This window comes from Stegostoma tigrinum, chromosome 24, assembly GCF_030684315.1.
Source record: "Stegostoma tigrinum isolate sSteTig4 chromosome 24, sSteTig4.hap1, whole genome shotgun sequence".
NCBI lineage: Eukaryota > Metazoa > Chordata > Chondrichthyes > Orectolobiformes > Stegostomatidae > Stegostoma > Stegostoma tigrinum.
Window position 1 is genome coordinate 38,003,180 of NC_081377.1, and position 15,537 is coordinate 38,018,716.

Here is a 15,537-nt window from a genome sequence, read left to right on the forward strand (position 1 = left end):
GTCAGAACAGTAGACATTGTATATTTACATTTTAGTTAAGCCTTTGACAAGGTTCTGCATCTTAGACTAATTCGTAAATATAGGTCACATGGGATTCAGGGTGAACCTGCCAATTGGGTAGTTAATTGGCTTAATGGCAGGGGACAGAGAGTAATGGTGGAGGGTTGTTTTTGGACTGGAGGCCTGTGATCAGCTGTAGTCCACGGGGATCGGTTCTGGGTTCTCTTTTGTCATTTATATAAAAAGGATCTGGGTGAGAAGATAGAAGGCATGGTTAGTAAGTTTGCAGATGACACCAAAATTCGTGGCATAGTGGACAGTGAAGAAGATTTTCAAAAATTACATAAGTATCATGATGAAATCAGTCAATGGGCTGAAAAATGCAGATGGAATGCAATCTGGATAAACGTGAGGTATTGTAGTTTGGTACAACAAACAAGGGTATGGCTTACACCCAATGGTTGGGCCTCGGATAGTGTTATAGTTAAGAGACACCTGGGGATTCGGGTACATACTTCTTTCAAGTTTGTGTTAACAGGGTGGTTAGAAAGATGATTGGCATGCTTTGCTTCATTGCTCAGTCCTTTTGAATACAGGAGTTGGGAAGTCATGTTGAGGTTGGACATAACATTGGTGAGGCCTCTTCTGGAATACTATGCCCTGTTCTGGTCACCGAGTTATAGCATTATCAAGCTGGAGAGGGTTCAGTAGAGATTTACTGGGTATGGAAGGTTTGAGTTGTAAAGAAAGGCTGGATAGGTTGGGACTTTTTTCACGAGAGTGTGGGAAGTTGCGAGGTGACCTTATAAAAGTTTATAAAATTATGATTGATATCTATGTATAAATAGAGTTAATGGTAGTTGTCTTTTTCCTACAATGGGGTATTTCCACAGTTGGGGGCATGATTTTTACGATGAAAGGAGATTTAAAAGAGATGTGTGGGAAATGTTTTACCTAGAGGATGTATCAAGTATGGAATGAACTTCCTGAGGAAGTGGTGGATGTGGTATTACAATGCTTAAAAAGACATTTGAATAAGTGCATGAAAAGGAAGGGTTTGGAGGGATATGGGCCAAATGCAGGCAGGTTGGACTAATTTAGTTTTGGATTATGTTAGCATGGACCGGTTGGACCAAGTAGTCTGTTTCCGTGCTATAGCACCGTATGCTGTTGATCTGCTGAATTTGTTCAACAATATCTGTTGTTTTCTAACAAACTAACCAGCTATTCTTCAAAGGGTCATCGGACCCGAAACGTTATCTCTAATTTTGTTTTCGTCACAGATGCTGCCAGACCTGCTGAGCTTTTTTAGCAACTTCTGTTTTTCTTCTGCTGTCGAGCTCGTTTGCCCTGCAGACCCTTTAGCTCCCGACCATATTTTAGAAAGATATTGGCTCTGATAAACTCACCATACACCAAACACATGATAGCTTTTTTAAAAAAAACTCTTTAATAACGTCATTGCAGCGCGCCGGTAATGCCGCTGTCGTCATTAGAAGGAGGCCACGGCCGTTGCCTGAGTAACGGAGTTATGGCCTTGAGTTGGTTCTGTGTCCGGGTGCTGTGCCGGAGGGGACCCGGCCGCTGGGGTCCTCTGTGTCGTGTAGTGGGCCGGGTTTTGACCAGCTCAGCAGTGGCTCGGGAACGTTGCGAAGCTCTGGTTTACCATAAGCACGGCGACCCGCTCCGTGTCATCCGGTAAGAGAGTAAACTGGATTCAAAGTAACTGCTGGAGGAAGAGTGTTACCAATCTAGTTCAGGCCCTGCTCTAGACATCCCAGTCTGCCACTCTGCAGCCAGCTTTTGCCACCCATTCATATTGTCTAAGAGTGAAATCTTCATGTGTTTTTTTTAAACTTGTCACCCTTGTGTCACTGAGTGAATAATCCAGCATTTGTGCACCTGTGAAAATGTAGGACTACAAATCTAGCAACACTGTTGTTCATTTTTCCCTCAGTAGTTGGTTCTACATATGCTGTCGTGAGTTTGCAGACGTTTCATTACGTTTCATTCTTGGAGAACCAAGCCTGTTGAAATTTACAGACTTGCCTCTGTTTGGCCTGTCCTAGGATCCTGATGTCCCAATCAAACAGGTGGTTCTCCTTATTCGTGTGAATGGTGATGAGTGAGTACTGGTCATGGCTTTTTGTTGCTCGTTGGAACTCATGTATTCTAATGGCCAGTTTCCTTCCTGTCTGTCCAATGTAATGTCTGTTGCAGTCTTTGCATGGGATCTTGTCAATCACCTTGGTTCTGTTCGTAGTGGGTGAGTCTTCGGTTCGAATTAGCAGTTGGTGTAGGGTTGATGTAGATTTGTATACCACTCTGATGACCGATGGTTGTAGAAATCTTGTGGTCAGTTTGGATGTGTTCTTGATTTATGGTAACTTGATGAGTATGTCAGGGTGTACTGTATCTTCCTGTTATTGTTTGTGTGATAGGCATCATCGGACCAGCTGTTCAAGTATCCATTATCCTTCATTACATGGTAAAGGTATTCTTTTTTGTTTTGGCATAGTCCTGGGTTGCTGCAGTGTGTTGTCGCTTGTTCAAATAGTGTTTTTACGCAACTTTGTTTGTGGGTGTTGGGGTGGTTGCGGTGGAAATTCAGGACTTGATCCATGTGTGAGGCCTTTCCATATACCTTTGTCAGAAATTCCACGAGTAGGCAGTCAATAAACACGTCAAATTAGACCCTATATATGCAACACTGCAAAGAAAATCCAGAAATGAGGTAACCAATTCTAACCAACCCCAGAGTTCAAATACCAGGTGGGAAAACACAACAGCGCTTCATCGGTGTTACCCAGTAGGGTAATGAAATGTCTGCATACTAATGAACCAGCTCGACAAGTGAACCTACCACAGCATCCACAACTCAAGCTACAAATCTACTAGAACCTTGATTCTGCATGTTTCAGTTTGAAGTTCAGGCAATATTTGGAAACTGGCCACAGTAAGCATAAAACAGTACAAGTTACCAGAAAATGTGACAGTAGTGAAAACTATACATAATTAAGATGACTACTGAAAAATAACAACATCCTCCTATCATGCATGCAACATCTTGGAGTTGAAGATGAAGCTGAGTTTTACAACATTTTGTGGTATGCCCGAGAAATCTTTTGTTTTCTTAGTGTCAGGAAGCCTTTCCTTACTTCCAATGTGAGTAATTCATTGACTTTGGGAAGCTGATTTAAATTTCATTACTTATTTACAGAGACTGAGTTAATGTGACTTATACATAGACTGTCACAGTATTAAGGGCTTGGATGGGGAGGAATTTGAGTTGATGAGAAAGTTCTGAGCATGTAGATGGCCTGCAAGAAAAGGGGCAAAACCTGAACACTTGGGAAGTAAGGCAGGACAAGTGATTGAGGTGTTAGAAGGGGAATATTTTGGGACCAGTAACTATAAATCTTTTAGTTTTAAAATATGGAAAAGGATATGAATTGTCCACAAGTTAAAGTTCAAAACTGGGACAATACCATCAAAGTTGTCATTAGGCAATATCCTAGTGGTATTCTCACTAGACTATTAATCCACAAACCCAGCTAATGTTCTGGGAACCCTGGTTCGAACCCTACCACAGCAGATGGTGGAATTTGAATTCAAGCTTTTCTTAAAAAGCCTGGAATTATGAATCTGCTGTTCACCATGAAATGATTGCAAATTGTTGGAAAAACCTATCTGGTTCACTAATGTCCTTCAGGGAAGGATTCTGCCACCTTCTCTTGGCCTGGTCTACGTGTGATTCGAGACCCACAGCAATGTGGTTCACTCTCAGTTGTCCTCTGAAGTAGCCGAGCAAGCCACTCAATTGTACCAATCATGACAAAGTCTCAAAGAAATGAAACTGGGTGAATCACCTGGCATCGACCTAGGCACTGGAGAAGACAACAGCAGAAACAGGCCTGTCGACCCTGCACAATCTTTCTTACTGACATCTGGGGGCTAGTGCCAAAATTGGGAGAGCTGTCTTACAAGATAATAAAATGTGAGGCTGGATGAACACAGCAGGCCAAGCAGCATCTCAGGAGCACAAAAGCTGACGTTTCGGGCCTAGACCCTTCATCAGAGAGGGGGATGGGGAGAGGGAACTGGAATAAATAGGGAGAGAGGGGGAGGCGGACCGAAGATGGAGAGTAAAGAAGATAGGTGGAGAGGAGAGTATAGGTGGGGAGGTAGGGAGGGGATAGGTCAGTCCAGGGAAGACGGACAGGTCAAGGAGGTGGGATGAGGTTAGTAGGTAGATGGGGGTGCGGCTTGGGGTGGGAGGAAGGGATGGGTGAGAGGAAGAACCGGTTAGGGAGGCAGAGACAGGTTGGACTGGTTTTGGGATGCAGTGGGTGGAGGGGAAGAGCTGGGCTGGTTGTGTGGTGCAGTGGGGGGAGGGGAGCAACTGGGCTGGTTTAGGGATGCAGTTGGGGAAGGGGAGATTTTGAAACTGGTGAAATCCACATTGATACCATTAGGCTGCAGGGTTCCCAGGCGGAATATGAGTTGCTGTTCCTGCAACCTTTGGGTGGCATCATTGTGGCTCTGCAGGAGGCCCATGATGGACATGTCTTACAGATGCCTTAAGCAACAGCCTGACATTGTCATGGTCACAGAATTGTACCTTACAATGTCACAGACGCCACCATCACCATCCCTGGATATCTTGTCCCGGGGCAGGACAGACCCAGCAGAGGTGGTGGCACAGTGGTATACAGGCAGGAGGTTGTTGGTTTAGGAGTCCACAACATTGACTCCGGACCCCGTGAAGACTCATGGCTTCAGGTTAAACATGGGTAAGAAAACCTCCTGCTGGTTACCACATACTGTCCTCTGCCAGCTGATGAATTGGCACTCCTCCATGTGGAAGAAGCACTGAGGATGGCAAGAGCACAAAATATACTCTGGGTGGGGATTTCAATGTCTATCACCAAGAGTGGCTTGGCAGCGGTATTACAGATCAAGCTGGTTGGCTCCTAAATGACCCAGCTGAAGACTGGGTCTGCAGCAGGTGGTGAGAGAACCAGCAAGAGGGAAAAAGCATACTTGACCTCATCCTTACCAACCTGCCAACTGCACTTGCATCTGTTCATGATAGTATCCGTAGGAGTGACTATCACACAGTCCTTGTGGAGACGAAGTCCCACCTTCACACTGAGAAAAACCTCCATCCTGTTGTATGACACTAACCCTGTGCTAAATGGGACAGACTTCGCACAGATCTGGGAACTCGACTGGGCATCCATGAAGTGCTGTGGGCCATCATCAACAGGAGAACTGTACTTAAGCACAATCTGTAACCTCAGGCCCAGCATTACTCCCAACTCGACCAGTGCCATCAAGCTGAGTGATCAACCCTGGCTCAGTGGATAATGCAGAGGGGATTGCCAGCAGCAGCATCAAGCATACCTAAAGATGAGGTATCAACCTGGTGAAGCCACTAAATAGGACTACTTGCACACCAAACGGCAAAAGCAGCAAGTGATAGACAGAACTAAGCAATCCCACAACCAACGGATTAGATCTAAGCTCCGCAGGCCCATTACACCCAACTGTGAATGGTGGTGGACAGTTAAACAGCCCACTGGAGGAGAAGGCGGCTCCACAAATATCCCCATCCTTAGTGATGGGAGAGCCCAGCATGTCAGTGCAAAACAAGGCTGAAGCGTTCACAGCAATCTTCAGCCAGAAGTGCCAAGTGGATGATCCATGTCAGCCTCCTCCAGTGGTCCCCAGCATCACAGATACCAGGCTTCTGCCAATTCAGTTCACCCCACGTGATATCAGGGAATAGTTGGGAACACTAGATACTGCAAAGACTATCCTGACAACATTCCAGCAATAGGACTGATAATATATGCTCCAAGACTTGCTTCCCCAGCCAAGCTGTTCCAGTACAGTTATAACACTGGCATCCATCTGCCAATGTGGGAAATTGCCCAAGTACATTCTGTGCATAAAATGCAGGACAAATCCAACCCGGCCAATTACCATCCCATCAGCCTGCACTCGATCATCAGTTACATGATGGAAGGTGTCGTCGACAGTGCTATCAAGCAGCACCTGTTCAGCAATAATCTGCTAAGTTGCGCTCAGCTCCTGACTTCATTACAGCCTTGGTTCACTTATGGGCAAAAGAGCTGTATTCCAGAGGTGACGTGAGAGTGACATCCTTTGACATCAAGGATGCATTTGACGGAGTGTGATATCACAGCCCTAGCAAAACTGGAATCCGTGAGTATCGGGGGCAAATTCTCCGGTGGTTGAAGTCATACCTGACACACAGGAGAATGGTTGCGGTTGTTGGAGGTCAATCCCCTCAGCTCCAGGACATGTCTGCAGGAGTTCCTCAGTGTAGTGACCTTGGCCCAACCACATTCATTGATGGAGCAGCTGACCTTCCCTTCTTCATAAGGTTAGAAGTGGGAATGTTCGCTGATGATTGCCCAATGTTGAGTACCATTCGTGACTCCTCAGATACTGAAGTAGTCCATGCTCAAATGCAACAAGATCTGGACAATATCCAAGCTGGGGCTGACAAGTAACACTTATGCCATACAAATGCCAGGCTATGACCATCACCAATAAGAAACAATCTTACCACTGCCCCTTGACATTCAATGGTGTTACCATCACTGAAACCCCGCTATCAACACTCTGGGGTTATAATAGACCAGAAACTGATCTGAACTCACCACATAAACACTAGCTACATGAGCAGGCCAGAAGCTAGGAATACCTCAGAGTGTGTAACTGACTACTTGACTCCTCCAAGCCTGTCTGCCATCTACAAGGCACAAGCCAGGAGTGTGATGGAATGCTCCCCACTTGCCCGAATGAGTGCAGCCTTAACAACACTCAAGAAGCTTGACATCATGCAGGACAAAGCAGCCCACTTCATTGGCACTGCATGCACAAGCATCCAGTCTATCCACCACCAACACTCAGCACACACTGCTGGTACTATCTACAAGACGCTCTGCAGAAATTCACCAAAGACCCTTGGACAGCACCTTCCAAACCCACAGCCATTCCCGTCTTGAAAGACGAGGGCAGCAGACATATGGGAACGTCACCGCCTTTATGTTCCCCTCTAATCTACTCAACATCTTGACTTGGAAATATTTCGGTGTTCCTTCCCTGTTACTGAGTCAAAATCCTGGAATTTCTTTGCTACCGGCATTGTGGGCGAATCTACAGTTGGTGGAATGCAGCTCACCACCATCTTCTCAAGGACAACTAGGAATAGGCAAGAAATGCTGGCCAGCTAGTGACACCCACATTGCACAAATGAATAGAAAAAAAAAGGCGCAGGTACTTTCAAAAGTTGGTTGCTGGAGGCTGTTTGCAGGCAAAGGGCCATCTGGCCAGCAGGAGGCTTTCATAAAGCTAAATAATGACAGTTCAGGGCCAACATGTTCCTGTTATTGTGAACGCCAAGGTTGGTAGCAATAGGGAACGCTGGATGACTAGAGATATAGTGGCTCTGCTCAAAAAAAAATCAGGCATATGTCAGGTATAGGCAGATGGGATCAAGTGAATGTCTCAGATTTTGAAGTTGTAGGAATACATTTTAAGAGGGAAATCCAGAGGTCAGAAAGTGGACTTCTGAGAGTTTTGGCAGATAAGGCAAAAAGAGAATCTGAAAATATCCTACAAGTATATTAAGGTGAAAGAGTAGTTCACAAAATAATAGGGCTCCTTAATAGTCAACAATGTTATCTACACCTGGAGTAGCAAGAGCCTCAATGATTATTTTTTTGTCAGTGTTCACTGTGAAGAAAGACATGGAAGCTAGGAAACTGACAAGTAAAGAATGAAGTTTTGGAAAGAGTCTACGTAAGTGTAAGTAGATGAATTAACAGCTCAAATCCTCTTGAATGATTATGATGTGGTAGGCTTCACAGAGACACGATTGCAGGGAGTTCAGGACTGGCAGTTAAACATCCAAGGATTCACAACATATCGAAAAGACAGGGCGGTGGGCAGAGGGAGTGGTGTTGCCTTGTTAGTTAAGAATGAAATTACGTCGATGGCACTGAATGACATAGGGTCAGAGGATGTTGAGTCTGTGTGGGTGAAATTGAGGAACCACAAAGGCAAAAAAACTATAACGGGAGTTATGTACAGACCTCCTAACAGTGATCAGGACCAGGGGTGCAATATGCACCGAGAAATAGATAGGGCATGTCAGAAAGGCAAGGTTACAGTGATCATGGGGGACTTCAACATCCAGGTGGACTGAGTGAATAATGTTGCCGGTGGATCCAAAGAAAGGGAATTCATGGAATGTTTACAGGATGGCTTTTTGGAACAGCTTGTGATGGAGCCCACAAGGGAGCAGGCTATTTAGGACTTAGTGCTATGTAATGAGCCAGACTTTATAAAAGACCTTAAAGTAAGGGAACACTGAGGAGGCAGCGATCGTAATATGGTAGAGTTCAGTCTGCAGTTTGAAAGAGAGAAGGCAAAATCGGATGTAGTGGTGTTACAGTTAAATAAAGGTAATTACAGGGGCATGAGAGAGGAATTGACGAACATCGACTGGAAGCAGAGCCTAGCGGGGAAGACAGTGGAGCAACAATGGCAGTAGTTTCTGGGTGTTATTGAGGACACAGTACAGAGGTTCATCCCAAAGAAAAGAAAGATGATCTGGGGTGGGATTAGACAGCCATGGCTGACAAAGGAAGTCAGGAAATATATCAAAGAAAAAGAGCCTATAAAGTGGCTAAGAGCACTGGGAAATCAGATTGGAAAGGCTACAAAAACAAACAGACGATAACAAGGAGAGGATCAAATATGAAGGTGTTCGAGATGAGCTACTGGCTTGGATTGAGGATTGGCTGTCTGACAGAAGGCAGAGAGTTGGGATGAAAGGCTCTTTTTCAGAATGGCAACCGGTGACAAGTGGTTTCCTGCAGGGTTCAGTGTTGGGGCCGCAGCTGTTCACCTTGTATATTAATAATCTGGATGAAGGGACTGGGGGCATTCTGGCGAAGTTTGCCGATGATACAAAGATAGGTGGACAGGCAGGTTTACTGAGGAAGTGGGGAAGCTGCAGAAAGATTTAAACAGTTTAGGTGAGTGGTCCAGGAAATGTCTGATGAAATTCAATGTGAGTAAATGTGAGGTTTTGCACTTTGGAAAAAAGAATACAGGCATGGACTGTTTTCTAAATGGTGAGAAAATTCACAAAGCAGAAGTACAAAGGGATCTGGGAGTGTTGGTCCAGGATTCTCTCAAGGTTAACTTGTAGGTAGAGTTCCTTAATTAAGAAAGCGAATGTAATGTTGTCGTTTATCTCAAGAGGGTTGGAATATAAAAGCAGCGATGTGCTTCTGAGGCTTTGTAACGCTCTAGTTAGGCTCCATTTAGAATACCGTGTCCAATTTTGGGCCCCACACCTCAAGAAGGACATACTAGCCCTGGAGCATGTCCAGCGGAGATTCTCACGGATGATCCCTGGAAAGGTAGGTTAAATGTATGATGAACGGCTAAGGATCCTGGGATTGTACTCATTAGAGTTTAGAAGGATGAGGGGAGATCTAATAGAAACTTACAAGATAATGTATGGCTTAGAAGGGATGGACGCTAGGAAGTTGTTTCCGTTAGGCTGGGAGACTAGGACCTGTGGGCACAGCCTTAAAATTAGAGGGGGTAAATTTAAAACTGAAATGAGACGACATTTCTTCAGCCAGAGAGTGGTGGGCTTGTGAAATTCACTGCCACGGAGTGCAGTGGAGGCCGGGACGTTGGATGCCTTCAAGGCAGAGATCGACAAATTCTTGATCTCAGAAGGAATCGAGGGCTATGGGGAGAGTGCAGGGAAGTGGAGTTGAAATGCCCATCAGCCATGATGTAAATGGCGGAGTGGACTTGATGGGCCGAATGGCCTTGCTTCCACTCCTATCTTATGGTCTACGTTATGGCAAGAAGTCTTAAAATGCATAAAGTAGCTAAATGCCCGGAAATTGATCAAGCATATCCCAGGACATTTTGAGAAGCAATTGTGGTGCCCCTAGCAGAAATATTTGTATCCTTGATGGCTGTGGGTGAGGTGGCAGAAGACTGGAGGTTGCTCATGGTGTACTGTTATTTCAGAGGCTGCAAGAAAAATCCAGGAAACTGTAGACTAGTGAACCTAACATTAGTGGTGGGTAAGTTAATACAGAGGATTCTGGAAGACCGACGTCCACGTGCATTTGGTGGGGCAAAAACTAATTAGGCATAGTCAGCATGGCTTTGTGCACAGGAGATCATATCTGTCAAATTTGGTGAGTTTTTTTTTTGAAGATGTGACCAAAAAGATAGATGAGAGCAGTGTGGTAGATGTTGTCTACGTGGACTTTAACAACGCCTTCAATAAGGTTCCGCATGATAGACTGATTTGTAAGATTAGACCACATGGGTGCTAGGGAGACCGAGCTAATATACAAAGTTGGCTTGATGGTAGGAGGCAGAGGGTAGTGGTAAAGGGCTGCTCTCCTGCAAAGGGCAGTGCGTGTGCGAGTTTGCACTCTATATGTTGCCTGCATCTGTTAGTTGAAGACTGAAGTAAGAACACCTTCTGTAAGCAAGTTTTGAGAAGATTTGTAGCTCAGTTTGAGGTTCTAGATGTGAGTTTGCTCGCTGAGCTGGAAGGTTAGTTTTCAGACGTTTCGTCACCATTCTAGGTAACGTCATCAGTGAGCCTCCGACGAAGCGCAGGTGTTATGCCAAATAAATGTCAGATAAATAGAAAGCGGGACATGACACCAGCGCTTCATCAGAGGCTCACTGATGATGTTACCTAGAATGGTGAAAAAACGTCTGAAAACTAACCTTCCAGCTCAGCGAGCAAACTTGCATCCAACACCACCTGTAACTCTGAGGAGCTGCTGCTGCTGATTTGAGGCCAAGTGTGTGGGGCCTTGAGTGCTGCAGCCTGGTAGGCTGGAGGTACGAAGCCATTGCTGCTGCTTTTCGTTGCCTGTGTCCGTCCTTAATGAGTTAGTGTAGTGATAACACTTGCGCCTGGGAGGAGTTGCTGCTGCTGATTTGAGTCCTTGAGCATGGCCTCTCTGCTGCTGCCCTGAAAAGCCTGGTGGCTTGCATTTCTAATTGGTTGGTGTCAAGAGTGGTGATTCCTGAAGCGTGGATGTTTTTTCTTCAGTTAGCGGATTCAGGCCTGGGTGTTAATTGTTTGGGCCCATGTGAGTAAGTGCTGTACAGCTGTCTCATCTCAGGATATATTGTGGAAGCTCGCAGAGTCCTGTGAGAAGACCTTCTGCAGGTAAGCACGGAGCGGCTCAATGCTTACCCTGTCCCCACAAACCCAAGTTTGGAAGATCTGATTGGTGCCCTTGACTGTCTTTCCAGGGGCAAGTCCCTGGGCTGGATGGGTCAACCGTAGCATTCTTCAAGGCATTCTGGGATGTCCTTGCTGGGGGAGGTGACTGTGCACATGTCCTAGATGAACATATTGCGACTGGACGGTTACTGCTTTCTTGGCACAGGGCCTAAGGGGGATATCTGTTTGTTTAAAAAATTGGTGCCTGGTCTCCTTCCTCAGCATGGGCTACAAAATCTTTGCCAGGTATTTTTGACCCATCTGAGCAATATGCTTGACTACATGATCCACTAAGACCAATCCTTCACTGTGCTCGGCCAGAACATCTATGGCAGCCTCTACCTGGTCCAGGAAGGGATTCTTCGTTCCCACAGGATCGACTTGTCGAGTGCTATATGGTTGACATGCTCTTGCATGTTCACCTACCCAGCTGACTTGTGGAGAAATGTGCGAGTGCCAGGAGGTCTGCTCTGCTGTGTCCTCTGAGAATCCACTGGGGCAAGTGCTAGGACTTTTGACTAATCAGTGACAGATGTATCCCCCGCCGGAGGAGATCTATTGCTTCATGTCCTGTACCTTGGATTTCATCTTTGCCCTGCTGAGGAATCCTGGTGGGCAAACTGGCATGAGTTGGACATAATAAAGGTGACTGCCCGCTTAACAGCTGGATAGGGCTGGTCTGAGTTTTTGTCTTACAGAGCTCAAGTGCTGGTTGTAAACCTACTGGTAGCCACCATGTTATGATAACGGCAGGTCACTTTGTTCCCTCCCCCAGCTTTGCCACGATGATCCAGGGAAAAACTCAAGTCTCCCAGAGATGCCTTTTGTCTGGGACTGGTCTGCCTTCGCATCCAGATAGCAACCTACTTCCTTTAGACTCTGTAGCAATACTTTTGCATTGAGCCTCCTCCAAGGTGGATATGGCCTGATGATGTATTCTGTAAAGTCTACAGTCTCCGAAATGATGCACATTAGTCCCAGCCTCAGTTCACCTTCTACAAATTGCCTTTTACTTGCTTACAGTCTGGAACACGGCCAGCTTGCCCAAAACCTCTTCCTTCTACAGGTGTGGCTGCTGTCATCAGGGAGCTGCTGCTGAGGAACTTGTTTGGTCTGGAAGAGTTGTGCTTGCCATCTGGGTATATCTTGGTATGGTGTTTTGCCCTCCAGTGGTGAAAATCACGAGTGGAGGGCCCTCTACAAAGGAGTCCTCTCCTCTTCCGTTAAAGATCTGGGGTGGAGAGTGCTGCATGCATCAGTCCCATGAACCCGGCATCTGAGCAAATATACTGGGTGTCAGACCGTGTGCACGTTCTGTGGCTTGGACGAAATGATGTTTCATGTTTCATGTTTATGTTGAGTCTTTTTGTTTGCAGCCCTGTTTTGGTTTTCTGACGGGGCTGTTGTTAGAAGTTTGGTTGCATTTCAACCCAATACTCCTGATCTACAGACACTTGGAGCGGGAAGAGGTGGACAAGTCTATGAGCCTTCTCGTGGCTTTACTCCTGGGCTTGGCTGAGATGACCATCACCAGGTCCCGGCAGCAGGCCAAAGTGGGGCTCATTGTTCCTGACTGCCTGGCCTTCTCTCTCGGTTACTTCAGTGCTGGGGTGTCCATAAAGAGAGCACACAATGCTTATTGTCGTGGTTGAGGCTTTCAAGCCCACGGGATACCAGGGCAGCTGGAGTGCATTATCAGCTTACGTAATGATAAACTGATTTAGTTAATTGTTTGTATAGTATAAGCTTCCATTTTCCCTTTTAGGGTTGCGTTTGTTTTTTCAGTTTGGTGCCCTGGGAAGAGGGCTGACTTATTTTCCCTTTGTTCTGATTTTGGAACCCTTGGAAGAACCCAGTGGGTCCTATTTTAGCCCCATACTGTCCTTATCCCAGATGTGTTTGATGGGGATTGGTGAGAAGGAAGTTGTGTTTTCTTCTGGTGAAATGAGCAATGGAACCTCTTTGGATTTTAAACCATTGTTGTCCCTGTCCCAGGAGTGTTCAATGGTGACAGAGCAAAAGAGGTTGGTGGAGATAGTCAAGGGAGCACCTTTTTCTTTTAATTTGTTTTTGTTTTTGTTTTTGCCCCAGAGTAATAGGCCCTTTTTATTTTTGTTTAACTAAGTCAAGGTAGCTCTACTTTCTATATTGATAGGGCAAAGCCATTCTGCTCTATGTTTTACCCTTTCCTGTCCCTGTTCCTGGAGTGTCTAATGGGTCATTGTTAGGAGCTCCTTCTATTTTTTTTATTTACACCTTTTCATTTAAAAGAATTGAGGGTTGTTTTTCAGACTGGTGACCTATCACCAGCAGTGTTCCACAAGGATCACTTGTGGGTCCACTTTTGTCATTTACATCAATGACTTAGATGAGAATATAGAAGGCAGGGTTAGTATGTTAGTGGATGACACCAAATTTGGTGGTATAGTAGATTTTGAAGGTTTCCAAAGGTAACAAAGTGATATTGATGAAATGAGTCAATGGGCTGAAAAATGGCAGATGGAGTTCAATCTCAATAAATGCAAGATATTGCATTTTGTTACAACAAAGAGGGACTGAACTTGGCTCATGTTATATAACAGAGGGATCAAGGGATCCGGGTACATAATTCTTTGAACTTTATATCGTACATAAACTGGGTGGTTAAAAGGGCATTTGGCATGCTTATCTTCATTGCTCAGTTCTTTTTGAGAATAGGAGTCAGGAAGTCATGTTGAGGTTGTACAGATCATTGGTAAGGCCTCTTTTGAAGTACTGTGTCCAGTTTTGGTCACCCAGTTGCTGGAGGGGATTCAAGAGATTTGCCAGGTCTGGAAGGTTTGAGTTATAAAGAAAGGCTAGATATCCTGGTTTTCACTGGAATGTAGGAAGTTGAGGGTTGACCTTTTATCAACATTTATGAAATCATGAGGTGTATAAATAGGGTTAATGCTGGTGTCTTTTCTCCAGGATGGGGAATTTAAAGAAGGGGGCAAATTTTTTTTTAAGGTTAACAGAGAGCGATTTGAGAAAAGACATGAGGGGCATTTTTATTTGTTTTACAAGAGGGTGGTTTGGATGTGGAATGAATTTCCTGAAGAAGTGGTGGATGTGGGTGCAATTACAATGTTTAAAAGACATTTGGATAAGTGAATGAATAGGCAAGGTTTGGAGGGATATGGGCCACGAGCAGGCAGGTGGGAACAGTTTATTTTGAGATTATGTTTGGCAAAAACTAGTTGGATGGAAGGTTCTGTTTCTGTGTTGTCTTACACAATGACTTTTAGACCCTTGCTGCCCCTGACCCAAGAGAATTCAATGGGGATGGAGCTTAGGGGTCTTGATTTTTAGTTTCCTTTGTGTTTGACTGAGTCAATGAATATTCATTCCACACTTCAACTCCTTATCGCTCCTACCCCAAGGTTGATTGGGGACAGGGTCGAGGAAAGCCCTTTTCTTTTCATTATTTTTCTTTTTACCTGAGTCTGTAGTGATAATCCTCTGGTTTAAAGAGGTGTATTTTGTCCAGTTTTTTTTTGAGAGGAAAGTTCAAGACAGGGGTCCTGAGCAGACTTCTCTAAAGGCAATAAAGTAAATGGCTTATGAGACCTTGATTTCCTTTGAAGTTGGAACAATAAAAGCAACCTGAATGGGTGGGGTCAAGCTCCCATAGAACCAGGATTCCTTTTTAAGTTTTAGCCTTCAGTAGCAATCGCTGGGGTCTTGAAGTTGGATGTGAAAGTTCTATTCCTATCTCTCTCTCTTACAGCTAAAAGCTGGGGTTCACTTCCTGTCACTAGAATTGAATGAGATCATCTATTTTACTGAATTTGCCTTTGGCAAAGATGTGTTTTTGATATATTACTATATTGGAATAGGTAGTAGCAGTTAATACTTGTTTTTTCGTTAGACATTTCTAATTAACTTATTTTTATTTTGACTATATTTTAATTATAGTGTACGAATAAAGTGTTTTTTGTTTCAAACTGATAATTTGACTAATCGAATCATTTCCAGAACACCGCACCTACTGCTTACCTTTCAAATAAGACTTGGGTTTGGGTCTTTGCTAAATTTTGAGGTGTTTTGGTCGAGTCCATTGTACACTTGAGGGCTCCTGTCAGGATCAAAATCTCTTTAAGTTTCAGATTATTGGACTCGAAGGCAGTGAGTGGTTAGTGTTGGTGTTCTCTTTAGGTATTGAATTTGGTTGATTTTTAAACCGGATGTGC

At 44.8% G+C, this 15,537-nt stretch overlaps 1 protein-coding gene across 1 annotated transcript in view; it reads left to right on the plus strand.

Annotated features, from left to right (window-relative positions):
• The first annotated feature begins 1,485 nt into the window (after positions 1–1,485).
• Positions 1,486–15,537, plus strand: part of mecr (mitochondrial trans-2-enoyl-CoA reductase) — a 104,778-nt gene continuing 90,726 nt past the window's right edge. Inside the window, exon 1 of the mRNA XM_048558046.2 lies at positions 1,486–1,698. Within this exon, the coding sequence (XP_048414003.2) occupies positions 1,532–1,698 (167 nt within the window). The 5' untranslated portion in view covers positions 1,486–1,531. The remainder of the gene's footprint in view (positions 1,699–15,537) is intronic.